The following is a 22,459-nucleotide window of genomic DNA, read 5'->3' as shown; positions in this document are numbered from 1 at the left end:
ACAGATAAAATCAAAATAAACACTTGAATTCTGATCACAAGAGTGAGGTAACCAGAGTGGGAGAGACAGAGAAGCAATGGTAGAAGGGGGCAAAAGATTTCAGTGGAACATTATTAGTACTTTGGTGGTAGATGGGGTATTCTCATACACACTGCACTCCTAAAACACACACAGTGGCGCAAACCGATGTTTATAAAGTTAAACATTCAGTGAAACAGTATAGCCTCACAAGTCTACATAGAAATACATGTTCAAGTAATAAAAATGTCTATAAAAATGCCTGCAAACAAATGTACGTGGCAGCATTATTCAAAATAACTAAAACTGGGGCCGTAGTGATGGAATAGCAGTAGGGTGCTTGCCTTGCACACAGCTAAGCCAGGTTCAATCCCCAGCATCTCACAGGGCCCCCTGAGCACATCTAGGAGTGATCCTTGAGCACAGAGCCAGGAATAAGCCCTGAGCATTGCTAGTGTGGCCTAGAAACAAAACAAACAAAAAAAAACCAAACCAAAATAACCAAAACTATGTGCCAGAGAGAGAGTACAGTGGGCAGGGTGCTTGCCTTGCACGTGGCTGACCCAGGTTGGATCTCTGGCATCCCATGTGGTCCCCTGAGCACCTCCAGGAGTAATCCCTGAGCACAGAGCCAGGAATAAATCCTGAGTATCACCAGGTGTGGCCCAAAAACCAAAGAAAAAGTAGTTGACAAAAATAATTTTTAAAAATAAGTTTGCTGCAGAATCTTACAACTTTAATGAGCTACAAAACATACTGAAGTCTTACACAAAAATAGAAACAGTTTTCAGATGTGCCTGACCTTAGAGGGAAGGCTTTCAGCTTTCACATTAGTAAAATGTTTGCTGAGGATTTGTGGCAAATGGCTTTATGTTGAGAAAAGTTCCTTCAAGCCCCATTTTATTGAGTTTTTTTTTTTTATCATGAATGGGTGTTAGGTCTTGTGAAATACTTTTTCCTCATCTGTGGTCATATGATTTTTATCTTTCCTTGTATTGATTTGGCATATTATGTTGGTTGACTTGTGTATATTAAACCATTCCTGCATCCCCAAGATGAATTCACTTATTGGATTTGGTCTGCTAACATTTTGTTACGGATCCTTACATCTGTGTTCATCAGAGACACTGGTCTGTAGTTCCCTTGGGATATCTGTGTCTGCTTTGGTATCAGGGTCATGTTTGCTGCAGAAACTGCTTGGGAGGACTCCTGCTGCTTCCCCTTTCCGAAAGAGCATGAAAAGGGTTGGGAGTATGTCTTTAGAGATTTGGAAGAACTTAACCAACTGGGCTGGGCTTTTGTTTTGGGGAGACTTTTGATGACCATTTTGATTTCCTTGGTAGTCACTGGTTTGAACACCTCACCAAGAACACTTGAGCCAGCCTGACTATCATCCAGAGTGATGGAAACAATACAGGGCTTCACAGAGAAGCAAAAGTTTGGGAACTTCAAGGTCTTGAAGCAATGGGGACTGCACTGAACAACCAGTGCTGGTGTGGACCTGGGGAAAAGGGATCCTCCTCATTCACTGTTAGGGGGACTGTCAACTGGTCCAGCCTTTTGGGAAAACAATGTGGATACACCTCAAAAAGCTAGAAATAGAGCCTCTGTGTGACTAGCAACGCCCAGCGCTATTCCAGCAACTGGAGTAGATCTTGGCATCTACTCCAAGGGCCCAAAAACTCTCTTCAGAAAAGACACCTGCACTTCTATGGTCACTGCAGCACTATTTACAGTAACCAAAACCTGGGAACAATCCAAGAGTCCCGGAAATGATGACCGGATACAGAAACTATGGTACAGACACACAATGGAATACAACTCAGCTCTAAGAAAAGATTAAGTCCTGCAACCTGCCGCTACATGACCGATCTGGAGAGTATCATGCTGAGTAGTCAGGGGGAGGGGGACAGCTGCAAAATGGTCTCCTATGTGGGGTACAAAGCTGGGGCCTAACAAACGCCCAAAGGCAACAGAAACCAAGAGTTGGTTTTCAGTGGGAAGCTCACAGCAGTGGAGGGAAGGGGTATGGGGAGAAACCATCAGGGTGGGGGCACTGTCCCACCCTGGGACAATGGTGGAGGGGAGTGGACACCTGGGGAGACAGTGTGGTGCTGAATTGCGTTATGCACTGACAGTACCGTAACCACAGTGCCAACAATTCAAGCAAACAAAAGGAGTAGGGGCTGGAGAGAGCACAGCGGGTAAGGCACCTTGTACGAGACCAACCAAATTTCGATTTTCTGCATCCATATGGTCCCCCAAGCACGGCCTGAGTGCAGGGCCAGGGGTAACCTCTAAGCATCACCAAGTGTGCTCCCTCCACAGTAAAATACAGCCTTCAAAATTTCTTTCAAAGGAGCAGATGGGGCTGGAGTGAGTCCAGAGGGTGGGGTGCTTTCTTGCTGACTGTTCTTCGGGAGGGGGCTGCCACTGGAAAGGGAGGAGGGGGTAAGTGAGAGAAGTGTGGTGGGAGGCAAAGGGCCGCTCTAGAGGCAGCCAGAGGGGCAGGAAGGACACGGGGCCATAGGTGGAGGGAAGTGGACACTGGGAAGGGACTGTGTTCAAATACAGATGCCAGAAACTTAATAACCAGTAACTTTACAACCCGGCAGTTCATCATGATTTAAAAAATAAAGTAGTAAAATTACTCATACCTTTGCTTACAAATTTTTCTAATTTTACTTTCATAGTAATCAATTAAGCAGAGCAACCTAAAATCAAAAGAGAAATTGAATTACTTTCTAAATGTGGTGCTGGAGCAATATTGAATTTCAAATAATCAGTTTCAAATTACAGTGACAAAGGAACAGATTTCTTAGCAAGTCTGCACTGCAAAAAGAGTTGAAAGATTTTTTGCCAGAATTACACCAAGTCATATATTTCAATAAACACTTAAAAATAACCAAAAATATTATGTTTCAGTACTCCTATCCTCTATAATTTATCCTACAGAAACTGTTTTGTCAGTATTGTAATCCAAGATGATCTAAATGATTCACTTCACCCTTACTTTCAAGAGTGAAAATGGAAACAATTTATTCTTCAACAAGAGCAAAGTAAATGTTGCACATCTATATTGTAAAAAACAATAAAGCATTAGAAGAAATAAAGTAAAAATGTTGTACATCCTAACAATAATTGATGAAAAATTAAGGTTGCAGGGTCAGTCTGGAGGAAATATAGTAGATGGAAGAATAAATAAAACAATAATACAGAACAATCTAGTATACACTGCCCTAGAAGATGGCCTTTTTTTTTTTTTTGATAAGTTAATGACATTAAAGAAAAAAAAAAAGGTAGGGTGGCTGGTCTGGGTTCAATTCCAGGCATCCCATATCCTGAGCCTGCCATGATTCCTGAGTTCAGAGGAATAAGCCCTGAGCACTGCCAGGTATGGCCCCAAACTATCTCCCCTCCCCCCCAAAAAATGCAGAAAAAAAGGAAGAAGAACCCTCCAATTTTTAAGTGTTATAACCACTCCCAAGATAAGTCAGTTTTTTAAAAAATATGAATCCGGCTATGTACGTAAGTTAATGTAGCAAACATTACTGTCTGTCCAGGACGGAATGAGGAACTCTTTGGCAGAGATGGGAAAACACTCGATTTTGAGTGATAATTCGGTCTTCCTCCTCCTTGGTTAACCTATAGATGTCCTTTTGCAAAGAAGAAATAGTTTCTTGTTGCTCCATTCGTTTTTTCTTATAATTCTGACATTTGATCTGTAAGACAACATGTAAAGAACCATGATGTGTGTCTAGCAGCCGAAGGTTTATAAAGGCTCTTTCACATCCTGTCAGGAAGCTTCACTCAAGAACTTCAGCATGGAGCTTGTTTCCAAACGGGAATAATCACCTCCAGAAGCTTTGAGAGTTCAGAAATCAAATGATAACAAGGAAAACAGGTGGGATATAGGGGAAATATTGAGCTTGTAACTGCATGTGTTCCTAGATAAAATCTTTAATTTAATCATATGAGCCATTTAATCAATATAATGAGCCACTTAATCAGCAGATTGCAAGATCAATAAAGGATCATAAGTAAAGAACTATCCTGGGAGCCCACAGGGGGCCACATGGCCCCCAGCTGAGAAATGCTGGTCTAAAGGTCTAAATTTTGTGGATTACTCTTTAGTCACAAGAAGGAAAAATAAAAACCCTTAAAAAACAAGTGAGTAGTTGAACAGAAGCATAGTAGGGTTGCCATGAAACCCAAAATAAAAGTATATATATATATATATGGGGGAGAGGTGGGGTGCGGTGTGGCCAGCAGGTCAACCTGTACCTGAGGGGCGAGTGCATCAGCAGCCTGATGGTGCCTTCAGGCTTCCTGACAGCCCAAAATTGCCACTGTGCCTCTGGCCAGACCCTCCCAACAAAATGGGACCAAGTTTCCTGAGAAATTAAATAGTCAAAAGTTAGGTCTGTGGGAGTCACGCCCACAAACCACCACCTGCTCAGCAATACAAGTTCATTTACTGGCCTTGCTTCAGAGACCTATAAATAAACCTCAAAAGACATCAAGAGCCATAGTTAATCCTGGACCCACACAAGGCTGAACAGACCGGGGTAAATCGGAGGGGGGTAGATCAACTTGGTACCACCCAAGCAGAGCCCCCGGCAGCCACTTGCTCCCACAATCCAAAATTGCCGCTATGCCCTGGCCAGACTCCACCATCCTGGGACAGACTTCACCAAGATAAAACCTGAACGGACCCAGGTAAATCAGAGGGAGGGGCCAGCCTAGTGCCTGTCCAAGCAGAGCCCCCGGCAGCCGCCTGCTTCTACAATCCAAAATCATCACCAGACCCCCAGCTGGACTCCACTGACTCAGGATGGACCTCACCAAGATATAAGCTGCTGAAAATTCGGGTCTGCGGGTTTTGCGACTGAAATCTCCAGGTTTTCTCAGGTTCAGGATGGGTTACTGACCCAGTTTCAATCTCCGGCATCCCATATGGTCTCCTGAGCACCACCAAGAGTGATCCCTGAGTGCAGAGCCAGGAGTAAGCCCTGACCACCAGCGGGTGTGGCCCCAAAACAAACCAAAAAAAAATAAAAATAATGTTCATCAACTCAAAGAGAAAGAAAGAAAAGAAAGAGAGAAAGAAAGAGAGAGAGAAAGAAAGAAAGAAAGAAAGAAAGAAAGAAAGAAAGAAAGAAAGAAAGAAAGAAAGAAAGAAAGAAAGAAAGAAAGAAAGAAAGAAAAAGAAAGGAAGGAAGGAAGGAAGGAAGGAAGGAAGGAAGGAAGGAAGGAAGGAAGGAAGGAAGGAAGGAAGGAAGGAAGGAAGGAAGGGATGGAGGGAGGGAGGGAGGACATTGGGGAATGCCAACACTAAGGAGTTGGGAAGAGAAGAGTTCAAGAATGAGCCGTGGGGCGGGGGGGGCTGGAGCGATAGCACAGCGGGTAGGGCGTTTGTCTTGCACACGGCCGACCCGGGTTCGAATCCCAGCATCCCATATGGTCCCCTGAGCACCGCCAGGGGTGATTCCTGAGTGCATGAGCCAGGAGTGACCCCTGTGCATTGCCGGGTGTGACCCAAAAAGCAAAAAAAAAAAAAAAAAAAGAATGAGCCGTGGGATAAGAGGAAAACCAGAGAGCGGGTATCTGGGAAACAAGGGAAGCATTTCAAGATAAATGAGACAGGTCAAGGACTGGAAAGGCCACTGAATTTTGCAGTGACCTCCATCAGCTGCATGACCATGTGAGGAAACACCACATCACGCAGTACCTGTAAAGCTTTCTGCTCTTTCTGAAGATCTTTTATTTGGTTCTGCTGTTGGCAAACCCTATTTAGGGACCCATCCTCCAGTTCACCGATTTTGGTCTTCACATTCTCCATAATTTGTTCCAACTCATTAGCTCGTTTTTCGTGACAGGCTGCTCGGCATTGCTCTTGCTGAAGTGCATCCCTGATGAAAGATACACAATTCTTCCCCTAGTCGTACAGAATAAATCACGCCCACAACAAATCTCTGGAGTTCCTCTCTTTTCCAAGTTTTTCCTATTGTACAAACCAGGGGGAGAAATACACAGGGTGGGGAAAGAGCTCAAGGCGCACTTGCCTAGCCTGTGCGTGACCCCCAGAGTTGATGCCCGGCGCCCCAAGGTTGCCCGAGCACCACTGAGGTGTCCCGAGGCCCTGGCATCGCCGGGCTGAAGAGCACTGCATCTCTGAGACCCAGCACGAAGCTCTCCAGCCCGAACTGCGGGGCCAAGAACTGATGAGAGCGGCCCTGGGCCCGCTACAACAGAAAGGAAAGAAGAAACATACCTAAGCTAAGTGGCGACCATAAGAATTATTTGTTTTAATTGGGGGCTTTGGGGAACCAGGCCCAGAAGTGCTCAGGATTTACTCCTGGCTCAGCACTTGGGGTCACTCCGTGTAGTGCTCGGGAGAGCGTGTGGTGCTGAGAACTGAACCCAGGCCTCCCGCGTGCAAAGCCTGTGCTTCAGACCTAAAATGATATTTAATCAAAACGAAAAATGACATTTAAAGATTCTTTTTCAAAGGAAGTTACTTATGTATGCATCACTGTTACTGTCATCCCGTTGCTCATCTATTTACTTGAGTGGGCACCAGTCACGTCTCCATTGTGAGACTTATTGTTACTGTTTTTGGCATATTGAATACACCATGGGGAGCTTGCCAGGCTCTGCCGTGAGGGCGAGATACTCTCGATAGCTTGCTGGGCTCTCCCAGAGGGGCGAAGGAATCAAACCTGGGTCCACCGAGTGCAAGGCAAACGCCCTACCACTATGCTATCGCTCCAGCCCACAAACAATTAAAAGGGTTTTGGGGGTGTTTGTTTACTTGCTTTCAGTTTCCTTACTTAAGCTGCTGATTAGTTTCTATGAGCTCCCGGATCAGGTTCTGTTGACATGCTGTTTCTTCCATCAGTGTTTTCAAATTCTGTCTCATCTTCTGTGATGACTGTTTGTCAAAAATGATAAAATCTAAATTTTAAAAAATATAACATAGATAGTGAAAATATAGGTTAGGGTTAAAAATTAAGTTTAAAGAGGTATTAAAATAAAAAACATAAGATTTCAAATATGTAAGAAAATATATATGGAAAAATTAATTTTTTTATCAGGTGTAGCAAGAATAGGGTCCCTTTACCTTTGAGATCTGTTTTCTTGACAAGACATAAAGGTTTTAAGCCACGTGTCAGCAATAACACATTTATGTTTTCCCATTCTGCTTCTTCCTGCTACAATTAGAGAAAAAGATAAAAATTTTAAGATATAAAGTAAAAGATTAAGTTTCATGTAAATAATTCCTTTTCTTTTGAGAACATACTTTTTCTCCAAGACATGCATAAAATATAAAATATTAAATGTAAAATTTTATGCATAGCATTAAGTTTTTATGATTAAAATTAAACAACAAATGTATTGCTTCTAATTAGACTGGAAGGATGCAACTATATAAAAATAATTTTATAATTCCAGGACACCCACATATAAACATTAATGATTAAATTAAAACACAACAAGGGCCAGAGAGGGTTGGGGCGATAGCACAGCAGGTAGGGCATTCACCTTGCACTTGGACAACCCAGAGTTGATTCCCAGCATCCCATGTGGTCCCCCAAGCACCGCCAGGAGTAATTCCTGAGTGCATGAGCCAGGAGTAACCCCTGTGCATCGCCGGGTGTGATTCCCCAAAAAGAAACAAGGGCCAGAGAGACAGTACAACAGGAAGGGTATTTGCTTTGTAGGCAGCCGACCCTAGTTCAATCCCTGGCATCTCTTATGGTCCCTGGAGCCTGCCTACTCCTGAGTGCAGAGCCAGGAGTAACTCCTGGGGAGACCAGGTGTGGGCCCCCCATATTAAAACACAATGACTAGAAGACTGTGCATCTAGCTCACAAAATCTGTGCAATAAAACCACTCAGAGACAGTCTCCAAGCCTTTATCCCTGTTTCTAACACATTGACATCCTTAACTGAGAAGCAAATTCTCTCTGTGTGACTAATACAGAAAAGAAAGGATAGGGAAAAATAAGGCGGACTAGGGGAGGGGCAAAAACAACTAAATAAGAGATGAAATAAGACACACACACACACTAGAATGGGGGGGGGGTGGTGCTGGGGAGATAGTGCAGGGATTAAGGCCCTTGACTTGCACACAGCTGACCCTGCTTCCATTCCAGACACCACAAGTGATCCACGAGCACTGCCAGGTGTAGTCCAAAGACAGAATAGGAAGATCAACACCACAACAGAAGAAGCTAAAATTTAATCAGTGAGTAGAATCCATTGGGGGGAAAGAAAGAGTGTGCTTGCTTTGGCAGGACATATATTATACTTGCATATGGTATGATACTGAGGTTAGTATGCCCTGTGCACATGGATGATACACAAATTTGTGAAGCACTCCATATAAAAAATATTTTAAAAAAGGTAAGCAAAAAGGAACTGAAAACATAAAGAAGGCATCACTGCTGTACAGAACAGCATTAAGAGGACAACTGCTTCAGAGGGTGCCGAGAGTAAGAGAGAAAGAGCAAAACTGACAGTGCTACAGTATTTAGCTATACTCCGTGGTTCTCAGGAGCTACACTCAGCGTGCCCAAGGATCAAAACAAGGACTCCTGCATGCAAAGTATGTTCTCCATGGCATCTCTCCGTATCAAAGGGAAAGAATCCTCATTTGAAGAAATAATAGCCAGGATCTTCCCCATGCTGAGAAAAGAATTAGATGATCAGATCCAGGAAGTTTGGTATTCCAAACAAACAATGCCCAAACTGACGCACACCAACACCTTGTCATTAAAATGGCAAAAAAAAATCAAGGCTAGGTAATCCCGAAAGCAGAAAAAGAAAAGAAATCACATCTAAGGGACCGAACACAGGACTATCCACAGGCTGACACAGGAGCGAGAGCACATCAGGAAGGGTGTCACCTTGCAGGTGGCTGAGCCAGGTTTGGTCACCAGCATCTATATGGTCCCCTGAGCCTGTCAGGTGTGATTCCTGAGTGTGAAACCAGGAGTAAAAGCCCTCCCCACCCCATTAAAAAAAGAGAGCTAAAACAAAAACAAAAAAGACTATCCACAGGTTTCTCGACGGAAACACCCCAATCCAGAAGACAGTGATGTGGAACACACAAGGCAATGAATAGAAAAGATCTCTAGGGGGCTGGAGCAATAGCACAGTGACCTGGGTTTGATTTCCAGCATCCCATATGGTCCCCTGAGCACCACCAGGAGTAATTCCTGATTGCAGAGCCAGGAGTAACTCCTGTGCATCGCTGGGTGTGACCCAAAAAGCAAAAAAAAAAAAAAAAAGAAAGAAAGAAAGAAAAGATCTCTAACCGAGAGTACCCTACCAGGGCAGGTGGCCACTCAGACCTAACACAGTTCTTTTCAGAAAAGCAACAGTTAAAAGAATCACTGCCACTGGGACTGGAGTGACAGCACAGCAGGTAGGGCGTTTGCTTTGCATGTGGCCGACCCAGGTTCGATTCCCAGCATCCCATATGGTCCCCCGAGCACCACCAGGACTAATTCCTGAGTGCAGAGCCAGGAGTAACCCCTGTGCATCGCCGGGTGTGACAAAAAAAAAAAATCCCGCCCCCCCCCAAAAAAAAAGAATCACTGCCACTAAAGTAGCTCTCGAAATATACTTAATGACTGCCATAAAGGGGTGGATGGGGTCAGAAACAGTTGGAAGTAGAAAAATACCGTTTTAAGATGTGGGAGAAAAGGAGAGTGAAAATGGAGACATTTTGTTTTAAGCTGCTGGTTCTTTCCTTGTTATCCTTTTCTATTAATTTTTAAGGATTTTACATTTCAAATGTCACTTTTCAGCTCTTTATATTTGGTTCTTTTAAAATATCTTATTTCTGTTAATATTTCATATGAATTATTATGTATATTTTTTGGTTTGGGGGGCCACCCTGGTGGTGCTCAGGGCTTACTCCTGGCTCAGGGAACCATATGGGGTACCAGGAGTCGAAACTGGCCAGTTGCAAGCCAGGCAAGCACACTGCCCATTGTACTACCACTCCAGCCCAAAACGCCGGATATTTCTAATACTATCACATTACTCACATGGTTATTCATTTTCATTAGATCATGTCATATGTAAAAAAAAAATAAAAACATACCTATAAAAATAATAAAAAATTTTAAATTGCCACCAATAAGAAAATACTGGCTTAAAATATTTCAAATTTACCTGTTTGTCAGTCATGAATCTGTTTGAGGGTTGACAGGACTCCTGGATTTTAGGGGCCACTGGAAACAGAGCTTCTTTTGGACTATCAACACAGGTAGTCATTGTCAAGAAAAGTTTTTTGAGTTGCCTAAATCAAAAAGAAAAATGTGCAATAGGTGTCAAGGGAGATTATATTTAAAGTAACCAACTGCTCTTGGAAAGAAATTTATCTATTCCTAGTTCAAAACTTGCATGACTTCTTAGGAAACTGATTCTAAGAATGATTAACTGTAAAAAGAATGCCACTTTCTCAAATGTTCACTCATGTTCATTCCTCTTGCTTTATGTGAATCAAGAATCTTTTCAAGAAGGGACCACTATGACAATGATAGTTGGAAATAATCACTCTGGACAAGAACTGAGTGCCAAGAGAGAAGCCTCCAGGCTGAATCTCATATCCGGGGCACCCTGGAGGAGGGCGGGTGAGCCCTCCTCCAGCCCAAACAGAGCCCTGGCAGCCAGAAATATCAAGAACCCAATCTCCATTATGCTCACAGCCGATCTCCACCCGTTTGGAGGAGCCTCAGCCATGAATGAATCGCTGAAAACTCAGGTATGCAGGTTTTGTGACTGAAATTTCCATGTTCACATGGAGTCAGGGATGGATGACCTCCTCCCATCTCCCTGTTCTTCCTGGAGCCTGGCATTCACGCCCACAAACTGCCTCTGGTGCCATATAAGCTCATTAACTAGCCATGATCCAGAGATGCAAAAATAAATCTCAGAAGAGATCAACAAGCTTCAGAGATCTCTCCAGACCCCAAAGTCACCATCCAGTTAAAAATTTAACTCCAGGTCTATCACCCCATTCAAAATTTCAGGATTCCTGGAGTACGCGACATCTTGTACTCTGTACTACTGATGTACTAGGAGTGACGCACCACATTGGATAGGCTGTAAAGTAGAAGGCAACCAATCTCAATTAAAAAATATTAGTACACAGACTTAACCTGTAACAACGTGTTAGTAATCTCTTATACAAGGGATGAATGGCTCCAGGGTGAGATACAACTATCTTCAAACACTTTCTTCTAAGGAGACCACTTTTATCATTTTTAGAGAATTATTCATAACAAGCAATACAAAATAAATTATTTAGGTCCTGCTATTGGGGCAGGCTCAGATCGTTTTTGGGAAAATTAGAAATAATGGTGGTGAGAAGGTGTTATAGTGGTGGGACTGGTGTTGGAATACTGAATGTAATAAATTATTGTGAACAACTTTCACTGTCACTGTCATCCCATTGCTCATCAATTTGCTCGAGCAGGCATCAGTACCGTCTCCATTGTGAGACTTGTTACTGTTTTTGGCATATTTAATACGCCACAGGGAGCTTGCCAGGCTCTGGCATGGGGTCGAGATACTCTCAGTAGCTTTCCGGGCTCTCTGAGAGGGGCAGAGGAATTGAACCCAGGTAGTCTGCATGCAAGGCGAACGCCCTACCCGCTGCGCTATCACTCCAGCCCATGAACAACTTTATAAAAATAAAATAAAAAAACTATTATGAAAAGAAAGAAATGAGTGCTGAAAGGATGTAAAGTGATATACATTACACAGTAAGAGTACTGCAAAGAGGGGGCAGGCAAGGAGACATGGGGCAGAGGAGAAGAAAGAGAAGGAAGAGAAGGAAGAAGAGGAAGAAGAAAAGGAGAAGAGGAAGAGGAGGAGGAAGAAGAAAATAAAGAGGAAGAGGAGTGCCTGCCATAGAGGCAGGCTGCGGGGGTGTGGATTTGTGGGAGGGAAACTGGGGCCACTGATGGTGGGAAATGTGCAACGGTGAAGGGGTGGGTGTCGGAATTCATCCCTTCGGGATGACTGAAACCCAGTCATGAACAACTTTGCAACTGTGTATCACATGATGATTCATTTTTTTTAAAAAAGATCCTTCTCAAAAACTATCAGCCAACTACAGCTATTCCACCTGTCAGTACTTTTTAAACCTTTCATTATAAAAATTTTTATAACTAAAGAATAATGAGCCCATATATAAAACAATGTAGGGGCTGGAGTGATAGCACAGTGGGTAGGGCGTTTGCCTTGCACGCGGCTGACCTGGGTTCAAATCCCAGCATCCCATATGGTCCCCTGAGCACTGCCAGGAGTGATTCCTGAGTGCAGAGCCAGGAGTAACCCCTGTGCATCGCCGGGTGTGACCCAAAAAAAAGCAAAAAAAAAAAAAAAACAACAATGTAATGTCAATGATAAACTTTCTTCCATTCTAGTTTTCTTTCTGATGTTGAGAGATTACTCCTGGCTCTGCATTCATAAATTACTCCTGGCAGTGCTCGGAAGACTGTATAGGATGCCAGGAATTGAATCCAGGGCGGCTGCATTCATGGCCAGTGCTTCCCCGCTGTACTATCGCTCTAGGCCCTCAGTAAGTGTATAACCAGGAAGCATGCACCAACCTTCCCCAGGGGCTTAATATAGTGAGCTCTATGGAAATTTATGGAAATTTAAGGGCTCGAGCGATAGCACAGCGGTTGGGCATTCGCCTTTCACGTGGCTGACCCGAGTTCGATTCCTTCGCCCCTCTCAGAGAGCCTGGCAAGCTACCAAGAGTATCGAGCCTGCTCGGCAGAGCTTGGCAAGCTACCCGTGGCGTATTAGATATGCCAAAAACAGTAACAATAAGTCTCTCAATGAGAGATGTTACTGGTGCCCACTCGAACAAATCGATGAGCAACGGGATGACAGTGACAGTGATGGAAATTTACTGTTCCTCATTAATTTAGTTTTAGCTACATCTAATATATTTAGAGTAGATCATATTAGTCCAAGGAGAACAAACATAAGGGTGGGAAATAAACAGTGTAAGAGAACTCCCAAAGGAGCCACACGCTCCGACAATCCTCAGGGGTTCTTTCAAATTTCCCAAGCGCCATCCTTCTCCGGGCCCAAGATCAGGGCACTCCTATCCGCTTCTTCATTCAGTTAACTCATACCTTCAGATCTTGGCTCAAATTTCCTTGTACAGGGAAATCTCCCTTGACTCCATGACGAGATCAGGTCGTCTTGGTATACACACCTGTGGCACTATAAAACATGAGAAGTAGAGACTTAGACGTCAGAGTCAAGTGGCCCGCGAGATCACCCAATAAATGTAGTAAATTCTGTGCCCCGGGAAAACTCAATGACATATTTTGGGAATGGATATTTGTTGTTATATAAAAATGCCCTGAACAGATCTGACTTCTGTTATCTCAGACTGTCTCTAAAATGACTCGGCTTATGATCTGATACTACACATAAGCATCTAGGTAAGACTACACTTGTAATACAATGAATTCACAGGTGTCAGTAGAATCTTTAGACTCTGCCTCTTTTTCTTTTTTTTTTTTTTTGGGGGGGGGTCACACCCGGTGATGCACAGGGGTTACTCCTGGCTCTGCACGCAGGAATTACCCTTGGCGGTGCTCAGGGGACCATATGGGATGCTGGGATTCAAACCTGGGTTGGCCGCGTGCAAGGCAAATGCCCTACCCACTGTGCTATCCAGCCCCTATACTCTGCCTCTGAAGACAACAAAGAAGGCTGAATAAAACACAAGACAGACGTGAGCAGCCGGGGAGGCATGCTGATGGAGACCCTTGAACACTGACACATGACCAACAATGACGTGGAGAAGGGACAAATGGGACAGACCACAAAGGTTAAGTCGGTGTGACAGTGTTTGACTTTCTGATGAACTGGGCAGCAGGATGTCACCATTTTTGAAATCTGAATTTCCATTTCGGCACCCTGTGCTCGGGTCTGTCATATCACACCCCTGCACCACCCCTCCACCAGTGGCCCCTGAAACTTCCTACTGAAGGCCACTCTGGGTTTCTGTTGCCTTTGGGCATTTGTCACCCCCTACTATGTTTCTTTATATCCCACATATGAGAGATCACTCTGTGCCTGTCCCTCTGTGCTAACTAACTTTACTCAGCATGATACTTTCTGGAGCCATCCACATGCTAGCAAATTGCATGATTCCATCTTTTCTTAAACCAGAGTAGTCTTCCACTGTGTAAATGTACCGTAGTTTCTGTATCCAGTCTTCTGTTCTGGGACACTTGGATTGTTTCCAGATTTGGGCTATTGTGAATAGTGCTGTAGTGACCATAGGAGTGCAGGTTCTTTTCTGAAAAGAGGTTTTTTTGGCCCATCAGGGAGATGCCAAGATCTACCCCAACTGCTGGCCCACAGAATAGCACTGGGAATTGCTGAGTCACAAGAAGGCGCAATTCCCAGTTTTCTGAGGTGTGTCCACACTGTTTTCCCTAAAGGTGGGACCAGTCAACAGTCCCACCAGCTTCAAACGAAGCTCCCTCTGCCCCGCTGTATTGTTTCTATCACTCTGAATGACGGTCTGGCTGGGTGGAGTACTCTTGGTGAGGTGTTTAAACCAATTACTACCAAGGAGAACAAAGTGGTCATCAAAAGTCTCCCCAACACAAAAGCCCAGGCCCAACAGGGGTTTATTAGTAAGTTCTTCCAAATCTCTAAAGGCCCACTTCTGATTCTTTTCAAGCTCTTTCGGAAAGGTGAAGCAACAGGAATCTTCCCATGCAGCTTCTGCAGCAAACACTGCCTGGTATTAAAGCAGACAGAGACATCCCAAGAAAACTATAGACCAGTGTTTGGGGCTGGAGTGATAGCACAGTGGGTAGGGCGTTTGCCTTTCACGCGGCCAACCCGGGTTCAATTCCCAGCATCCCATATGGTCCTCTGAGCACTGCCAGGGGTGATTCCTGAGTGCAGAGCCAGGAGTAACCCCTGTGCATCGCCGGGTGGGACCCAAAAAGCAAAAAAAACAAAAAAACAAAAAAACTATAGACCAGTGTCTCTGGTGAACACAGATATAAAGACTCACAACAAATGTGAGCAAAATGTGAGCAAAGCGAATCCAAGAACACATCAAAAAAATCATAAACCGTGGCCAAGTATTAATCCTGGGGATGCAGGAATGGATTAACACACACAAACCAATCAACAAAATATAGCAAATCAATACAAGGAAAAATAAAAATAATTACCATCACATCAATAGACACAGAGAAAGCATTACCCAAGATCTAACACCCATTCATGATAAAAACGGGAGTTGAAGGAACTTTCCTCAGCACAGTTAAAGTGACTTACCACAACCCACAAAGAGCTGAAAGCCTTCCCTCTAAGATCAGGCTTACCTGAAAACAATTTCCATTTTTGTGCAAGATTTCAGAATGTTTTTGCACGTGACTGATCTGGATTCAACCCCTGGCAACACATATGGTTCCCCAAGCACTGTTGGGAGTGATTCCTGAGTACAGAGCCAAGAGTAACACCTAGGCATTGCCAGGTGTGGCCCCAAAACCAAAAAATAGGAACAATAATTAATAAGACATTAAACTTTATTGGGTTTCAAAAGTGCACAATGCACAGGGCACTTGCCTTGCATGTGGCTGTCCTGGGTTCAGTCCCTGTCATCTCCTATGGTCCCCTGAAGCACTGCTAGGAGTAATTCCTGAATGTAAAACCAGGAGTGGCCTGTATTATCAGATGTGGCACAAATCCACACCCCCCGCACCTCCCCCACAATAAATAAATAAAATGGTTTTTTAGTTGAATGTGAAAACAAAAGGTTTTTTGTGTTTTCAAAGGATTTTATTCACTTCCTGACAGTGTTCAGAGGACTACATGGTGCGAGGGATCAAACCAGGGTGGGCCACATGCACTTTGAGCCCTATTAATACTCCAGCTTAGGATATATCTTTTTTGGGTTTTTTTTGCTTTTTGGGTCACACTCAGCAATGCTCAGGGGTTACTCCTGGCTTTGCACTCAGGAATTGCTCCTGGCAGTGCTTGGGGTACCATATGGGATGCCGGGGATTGAACCCGTGTTGGCCCAGTGCAGGGCAAACGCCCTACCCGCTGTGCTATCGCTCCGGCCCCAGGATACATCTTTTAATAATACATTATACCACAGTCATAGTCACAGTCATCCCATTGCTCATTGATTTGCTCGAGTGGGCACCAGTAACGTCTCCATTGTGAGACTTATTGTTACTGTTTTTGGCATATCGAATACACCATGGGTAGCTTGCCAGGCTCTGCCGTGCAGGCACGATACTCTCGGTAGCTTGCCGGGCTCTCCGAGACAGGCGGAGGAATCAAACTTGGGTCGGCCTTGTGCAAGGTGAAAGCCCTACCACTGTACTATCGCTCCAGCCCACATTATACCACATATTTGTTATTTATGTTCTTTTGTTTGATTTCATAATAAAAATTCACCTTATAATTAACAGAATATGTTGAATAACTGTAAACACAAGTAAAGAGGACTTTACCCAAAGGAAAGCTGGTATAGGTGTAGCCAGGCTTCCTGGAGTCAAATAATATTTTATGCCATACAGACAAGAAAGTAGTAATAATTGCCCTCAGTTTTCTTATCACGAAATAATTAAAATAAAAGCACCTGGCTCATGAGAGTTGGTCTGAGGATTAGGAGAATCATTAGAGAAAGAAAACAATGCAGTGCTCGGCACACAGCAGGACAGATGGGAGGGACGCAGGCAGCCGGTGCCCAGTTCTTTGGGTCGCATCAAGAAATCATGCTCTACTACATTAAACTAAGAAGCTCCTGCACCTCAAAAGAAACAGTAACCAAGATGCAAAGACAGGCCACAGAAGGGGAAAAAATATTCCCCCAAAACTCATCTGACATGGGGTTAATAACAAAGATATACAAGGCACTGGTAGAACTTTACAAGAAAAAGGCATCCAACCCCATCAAAACATTGGGGGGAAGAAATGAACAGAAACTTCCTCAAAGAAGAAATTGGAATGGGCACAAGGCACATGAAACAAATGCTCTTCGTCACTAATCACCAGGGAGATGCAAATCAAAGCAACAAGAAGATATCATCTTGCACCACAGAAACTGGCACACATCCAAAATAATAAGAACAACCAGTGCTGGTGTGGATGCGGGGAGAAAAGGACTCTTCTTCATTGTTGGTGGGAATGCTGACTGATTCAGGCTTTTTGCAAAACAATTTATGGACATTCCTCAAAAATCTAGAAATTGAGCTCCCATTTGACCCAGCAATCCCAGTACTGGAATATACCCTTGGGGACTAAAAACACACAGCAGAAACACCATCTGTATTTCTATGTTCACAGCAGCACTATTCACAATAGTCAGAATATGGAAACAACCTGTGTGTTCAAGAACAGATGAATGGATAAAGAAAATATGGTACATCTACATAATGGAGTACTACACAGCTGTTAGGAAAAATAAAGTCATGAAACTTGCCTACAAATGGATGGATATGGAAAGTATCATGCTGAGTGAAATGAGTCGGAGGAGAGGGACAGATAGAGAAGGACTGCATTCATTTGTGGCATATATATATATAAAAATAGTATGAAACTAATATCCAAGGCCAAGGAAAACAGGGGTTAGGAGGACTGGTCAAAGTGTGCAAGGGGCAGAGGGTAGGTAAGACATAGAAGAGACCAGTATGACAATAATAGTTGGAAATGATCACGCTGGACAAGAACTAGGCATTGAAAGTAGGTAAAGGGATATACCTGATAACCTTTCAGTACCTGTATTGCAAACCACAGTGCCCTGAAAGAGTGAAAGAGAGAGGGAGGAAGAGGGACGGGGTGGGGGGGGAGAGAGAGAGACAGAGAGAGAGAGAGAGAGAGAGGCACCTGCCATAGAGGCAGCCTGGGGTGGGGGAGGAATTGGGGGGTGATGGGAGGGAAACTGGGGACACTGGTGCTGGGAAATGTACACTGGTGGAGGGATGGGTATTAGAAAATACTGTATGACTGAAACCCAATTATGAACAGCTTTATACTGGTCTATCTCATGGGGATTCAGTTTTTTAAATAAATATTGAAAAAAAAATCATGTCCTTTAGGAATGAAGCTTCTGGAGGGTCCAGCAACAGCACTCCTGGGGACATACTCTAAGGACCCCAAAACACAAAGCAGAAAAGGCACCTGCACTCCTCTGTCTACTTCAGCAGTATTCACAACAGCCCAAACCTGGAAACAACCCAAGTGCCTAGGAACAGACGTGTGGATCAAGAAGCTACAGGGCACACAGTGGAATACTACACAGCCATTAGGAAAAATGAAGTCATGACACTTGCTGCTACACAGACATGGAGAGTATCATGCTGAGTGAAATGAGTTGGAGGGAAGCAGACAGACATCAAATAATCACACTTATGTATGAGATATAAAGAAACACAGTAGGAGAATAACACCCAAAGACAATAGAAACGGAGGTCCGGAGGACGGGTCCTCCATAGAAAGCTCGTCATGATCCGGCAGAGGGCAGTCAGAGAAGGGGCCGCTACACTCTGACAGGGGGAAGTGATCACTCTGGACAAGCTTGGGTGCTGAAAGGCAGCCAGCTGACATGCATGATACCCCTTCAGTAACAGTACTGCAAACCATAGTGGCTAAGAGGACAAAGGAAAGAGCCTTCGAGGCAGGCTGGGGGTAGGCAGGAAACTGGGGACACTGGTATAGAGAAGGGGACATGAGGGAAGGGACAGGTGCTGCAACACTGTACGACTAAAACTCAGTCATGAACAACTTTATAACTTTGTATCTGATGATTCAATAAATTTTTTAAAAACCTTTAAAAGCCAGGTCATCTCTATGGGCTTCAGTTTCATTTCTTTTCCTGGAGAAAGAGGTGGTTTGCGGGCCACACCCAGCGAAACTCAGGTTGTTCCTGGCTCTGCACTCAGAATTTACTCCTAGCCTTGCACAGGGGACCATATGGGATGCCGGGACCGAACTCAGTTCAGCTGCATCCAAAGCTGCTGCATTACCTCTGCAGCGGGGCCTTCAGTTTCTTTAATTGAGCTTAATAAGGACCCCCAGGATTGTCAGGAGGTCAAAAGGTAACATAAGTAATTTATCAAGTACATAATGAATAAATAACAGCTGCTGAAAACAACACAGCGTCACCTGACCCACTAGACCTACCTCAGTCACAGCTCATTCCTCTTGGCACTTTCCACCTGCTCATTCAAGTTGATCTCAGTGAAATGATCGTCCAGTGAGTCTCACATCAGAAACCGGATCTTCATCTGGGTTCCAAAAACACAGAGACGGGCTGGAGAGATAGTACAGCTTGCTTTGCACGCAGCTGACCCAGGTTCAACCTCTGGTGCCCTATTCGGTCCCCCTGAACGCTGCCAGAAGCACCAGGGGAAAGCCCTGAGCACTGCCAGATGTGATACAAAAATCCCAAAAGATTTTTTTAAAAAAATCCTAAATCATGCAAGCTCTTAGGAGGACACGTTGGCTGGTTCCCAGAGCAGGTCAGCACGACTCTGTTAGCACTAAGCGAGGGTAACTCAAGTAGCTGCTAATCCACACAGTTCCCTCTCCCAACCAGATACCATCTGTCTCTTTCCCCTGCATCTCTGTCCCATCCTGCTTCCTTGAAACATTCAGGTGGGAGTCCAAATCTGTCACCATCTACCACCATCAGTTTTGAATCCCGGCCTCAGAGGCAGACGATTCCATTTGTAAGGGTCTTAAAATGATGCACCGTCGGGAAGAAAAAAAAAAAAAAAAAAAACACCACCACGGGACAGAAAGGCAAAGAGGGGCGGCCCGCTCAGTTCCAACCGGGCATGTCAGTGGCCTGCAGCTGACTTTTCTCTGGCCTGCAGCTGACTTTTCTCCACCACAGGCTGGGACAGGACCCCAAGGGAAAGCTCCCCAGGCCAAAGCAGAAGCAACCCCCTTTCCCAAGAGAACAGGGCTGGCAGGGCAGGGGCAGGATTGTATAGGGCAAGGAAGCCGAGTACGAAGATGCCAAACAGCTGAAGCTCCTGGCACTGTGCTGGTTTCCTAAGAGTCTGTGGTTAATGCACCCTTGGGCGGGTTGAGCCCTGTAACATGCAGAACACTTGAGAATGATTTTTCAGCACCCGGAGGGTGGGCAGACCTAGAAATCACAAGCCACAGTCAGTTCTTGCAACTGAGCCACACCAATGCTCTCATTTTAACTTGCTCAAAAGCATATTTTCACCTCATTACAACCAATGGATGATGCAAGGTTTTCAAAGTCTCTCTTGTCTATTTCACGTAAAAGTAACAGGGCTGGAGCCAGAGCAGATGGTAGGGTGAGTAGGTGTTTGCCTTGCACACCCGGATTCTGCCCCCTGGCACCCCAGATGGTCCTCCGAATCTGCCAGGAGTGATCCCTGAGCACAAAGCCTGGAGTACGCACTGAGCACCGCGGGGTGTGGAGCCAGAGCATGCACACACATGCACACACACACACATACACACACAATTCTCAGTGCCCAAACATGACAGCACATGATTTAATAATCCGAAGAACAGCGGACTCCACCTCACACAAGGAATTAGAATGCCCTGGGGGAATGGCGTGCGTGCGTGTGTGTGTGTGTGTGTGTGTGTGTGTGTGTGTGTGTTGCGGGGAGGAGGTAGGAGGTGGGGGAGCAGAAAACACGCACCTCTAGCTTTAAGAGGAGACTCAGCATGGGTGGAGGGGGGTGTCAGGGATGGAGCCCGCAGCTTCATACCCAAGGCAAGTGATCCACCACGGCCTTAACCTCCCTTCCCGCTTGCAAACGGAAACTGCGGGAAACACGCGGTCGGCCACCCCTTGCCCACGTGGGATGCGTCCACTTGGCAAAGTCCAGCATGACGGGGACGCGGGCAGGATGGAAGCCGCCCCGGCGCAGCGCGGGAGAGAATTGCGCGGCTGTCGGAGGAAGCCCGTTACCGGGCTGGGCGCCGTCGGCTCCGCAGCTCGCAGACCTCCCGACGAGAAGGCAACACCCGGGCGACCTCCCGGTCCGGTCCAATAACCGGGCCAAGGCCGCCCACCAGCCCTTCCCTCTCCTGCTCCGAGGCAGGCAGCCTCTCCGGACAGCGGACAGCGCCCGGGTCCACTCATCACCTCCAACTCCTCCAGAACCCGTCTGCGCCCGGGCTTCAGACCCGCAGGCCTCCGCGAGCTCCGGACGCTCAGCTGAAGCGAGAGCCAGCAGCCCCCACTGGACCGAGGAAGAAGAAGAGAAGCGGCGCCGAGAAGGGAAACAGGGAGGCAGGACAGCACCGAGGCCGACGTGGCCGGGCTCGAACCGGGCCCGCCTGGTCCCCAAACCCTGACCCCCGAGCTTTTAACTCGCGCAAAGCCACCCCAAGCAGCTGCTCCCCGAGGACCCACACTAGGGCCGGTCCGACGGCTCACGGGCCCCCCTCCCGCCAGGGGAGGTCAGCTGCGGGATGCGGCCGCGTCCAGGAACCCGCGGGCTCACTCACCTTCCTGAGCCGCCGCACCCGCCAGCAGCGCCCGCAGCGCGCCCAGCCCCGCCCCGGTCCACCACCTCCGACCCCGCCCCCGCGACCGTTACTGCCGCGCAGGCGGCCGGCCAATGGGGTTCGAGCGCGCCGCCGAGGGGCGTGGCCTCGCCACCCCACACCCGCGGGCGCGGCTTTGGGCCTCACGGGGAGGCGGGGGCCGGGCCGGCCTCGAGCTCTCTGATTGGCTCCGCTGTGGAGGCGCGACTTCCGCGGAAACGTCGGCGTGGGAGGAGGGAGCCTCTGCGTCTGCGCGCTGCTGTAGCGCCTCCAGCTCGGCCCAAGCCAGCAGAACTGAGCCGCTTTGGCCCCGCTGACTTCAGAAATGCTCTTCTGGGCGGTTCTTGAAATTGAGGACGGGTCACGTGGGCGCCGCATGCTCTCCCCCGCGCGCCTCTGTGCGAGTGTCTGTGTTCCAGACCTGGATGAGCGCGGCAGCGCCTGATTTTTGGAGGATCCTGAATAGTGTTTGCAGATGATGTTCCCCCACCCACCCACCCACCCACCGTTAAGTCTTCCATGAAATGTCAGGCTCTACCTCGGGCTCCAGAAGTGCAAAGGTGCCTGGCTGGGAGACACAAAGCCTAGTTAGGGTGATGCTGCCAGACCTCAAGCTAAAATGCGCGTGGCGGGGGTGATCGGGGAGGGTGCGCGCACAGGGAGCATGAGAGAAGAGGCTTGAGCTAAGTCGTGCGCTCAAGACCCGGCACACCTGCGGGTCTTTAACCCTGGCTAAGGCTAGGTTCACCTAGGAAACTTGAAAAACTTCCCGCGCTCAGAGATCACTCCTCCTGGTGGGACTCAAGGGACCTTATGGGTGTCGGGGATTGAACCCGGGTTCGACGCGTGCCAGGCAAGGGCCCTACCCT

At 46.3% G+C, this 22,459-nt stretch overlaps 1 protein-coding gene across 8 annotated transcripts in view; it reads right to left on the bottom strand.

Annotated features, from left to right (window-relative positions):
• The window catches only part of CEP70 (centrosomal protein 70), a 48,357-nt gene extending 26,750 nt beyond the window's left edge, over window positions 1-21,607 (bottom strand). For 3 of the 8 annotated variants that reach the window (XM_055128369.1, XM_055128372.1, XM_055128373.1), the window contains exons 1-9: window positions 21,552-21,607; window positions 19,230-19,333; window positions 13,190-13,280; window positions 10,206-10,332; window positions 7,142-7,232; window positions 6,852-6,975; window positions 5,750-5,930; window positions 3,571-3,740; window positions 2,676-2,732 (exon numbers count right to left, since the gene is read on the bottom strand). In XM_055128369.1, the coding sequence (XP_054984344.1) occupies window positions 2,676-2,732; window positions 3,571-3,740; window positions 5,750-5,930; window positions 6,852-6,975; window positions 7,142-7,232; window positions 10,206-10,307 (725 nt within the window). In that variant the 5' untranslated portion in view covers window positions 10,308-10,332; window positions 13,190-13,280; window positions 19,230-19,333; window positions 21,552-21,607. Of the gene's footprint in view, window positions 1-2,675; window positions 2,733-3,570; window positions 3,741-5,749; window positions 5,931-6,851; window positions 6,976-7,141; window positions 7,233-10,205; window positions 10,333-13,189; window positions 13,281-15,418; window positions 15,549-19,229; window positions 19,360-21,551 lie in introns of those variants that run through there. The other 5 variants (XM_055128370.1, XM_055128374.1, XM_004602943.3 and 2 more) reach the window with 5 other exon arrangements.
• Window positions 21,608-22,459: the final 852 nt, after the last annotated feature.

This window comes from Sorex araneus, chromosome 2, assembly GCF_027595985.1.
Source record: "Sorex araneus isolate mSorAra2 chromosome 2, mSorAra2.pri, whole genome shotgun sequence".
Taxonomy (NCBI): domain Eukaryota; kingdom Metazoa; phylum Chordata; class Mammalia; order Eulipotyphla; family Soricidae; genus Sorex; species Sorex araneus.
The sequence above is the reverse complement of the archived record's forward strand: the minus strand, read 5'-3'. Positions and strand labels throughout refer to the sequence as shown.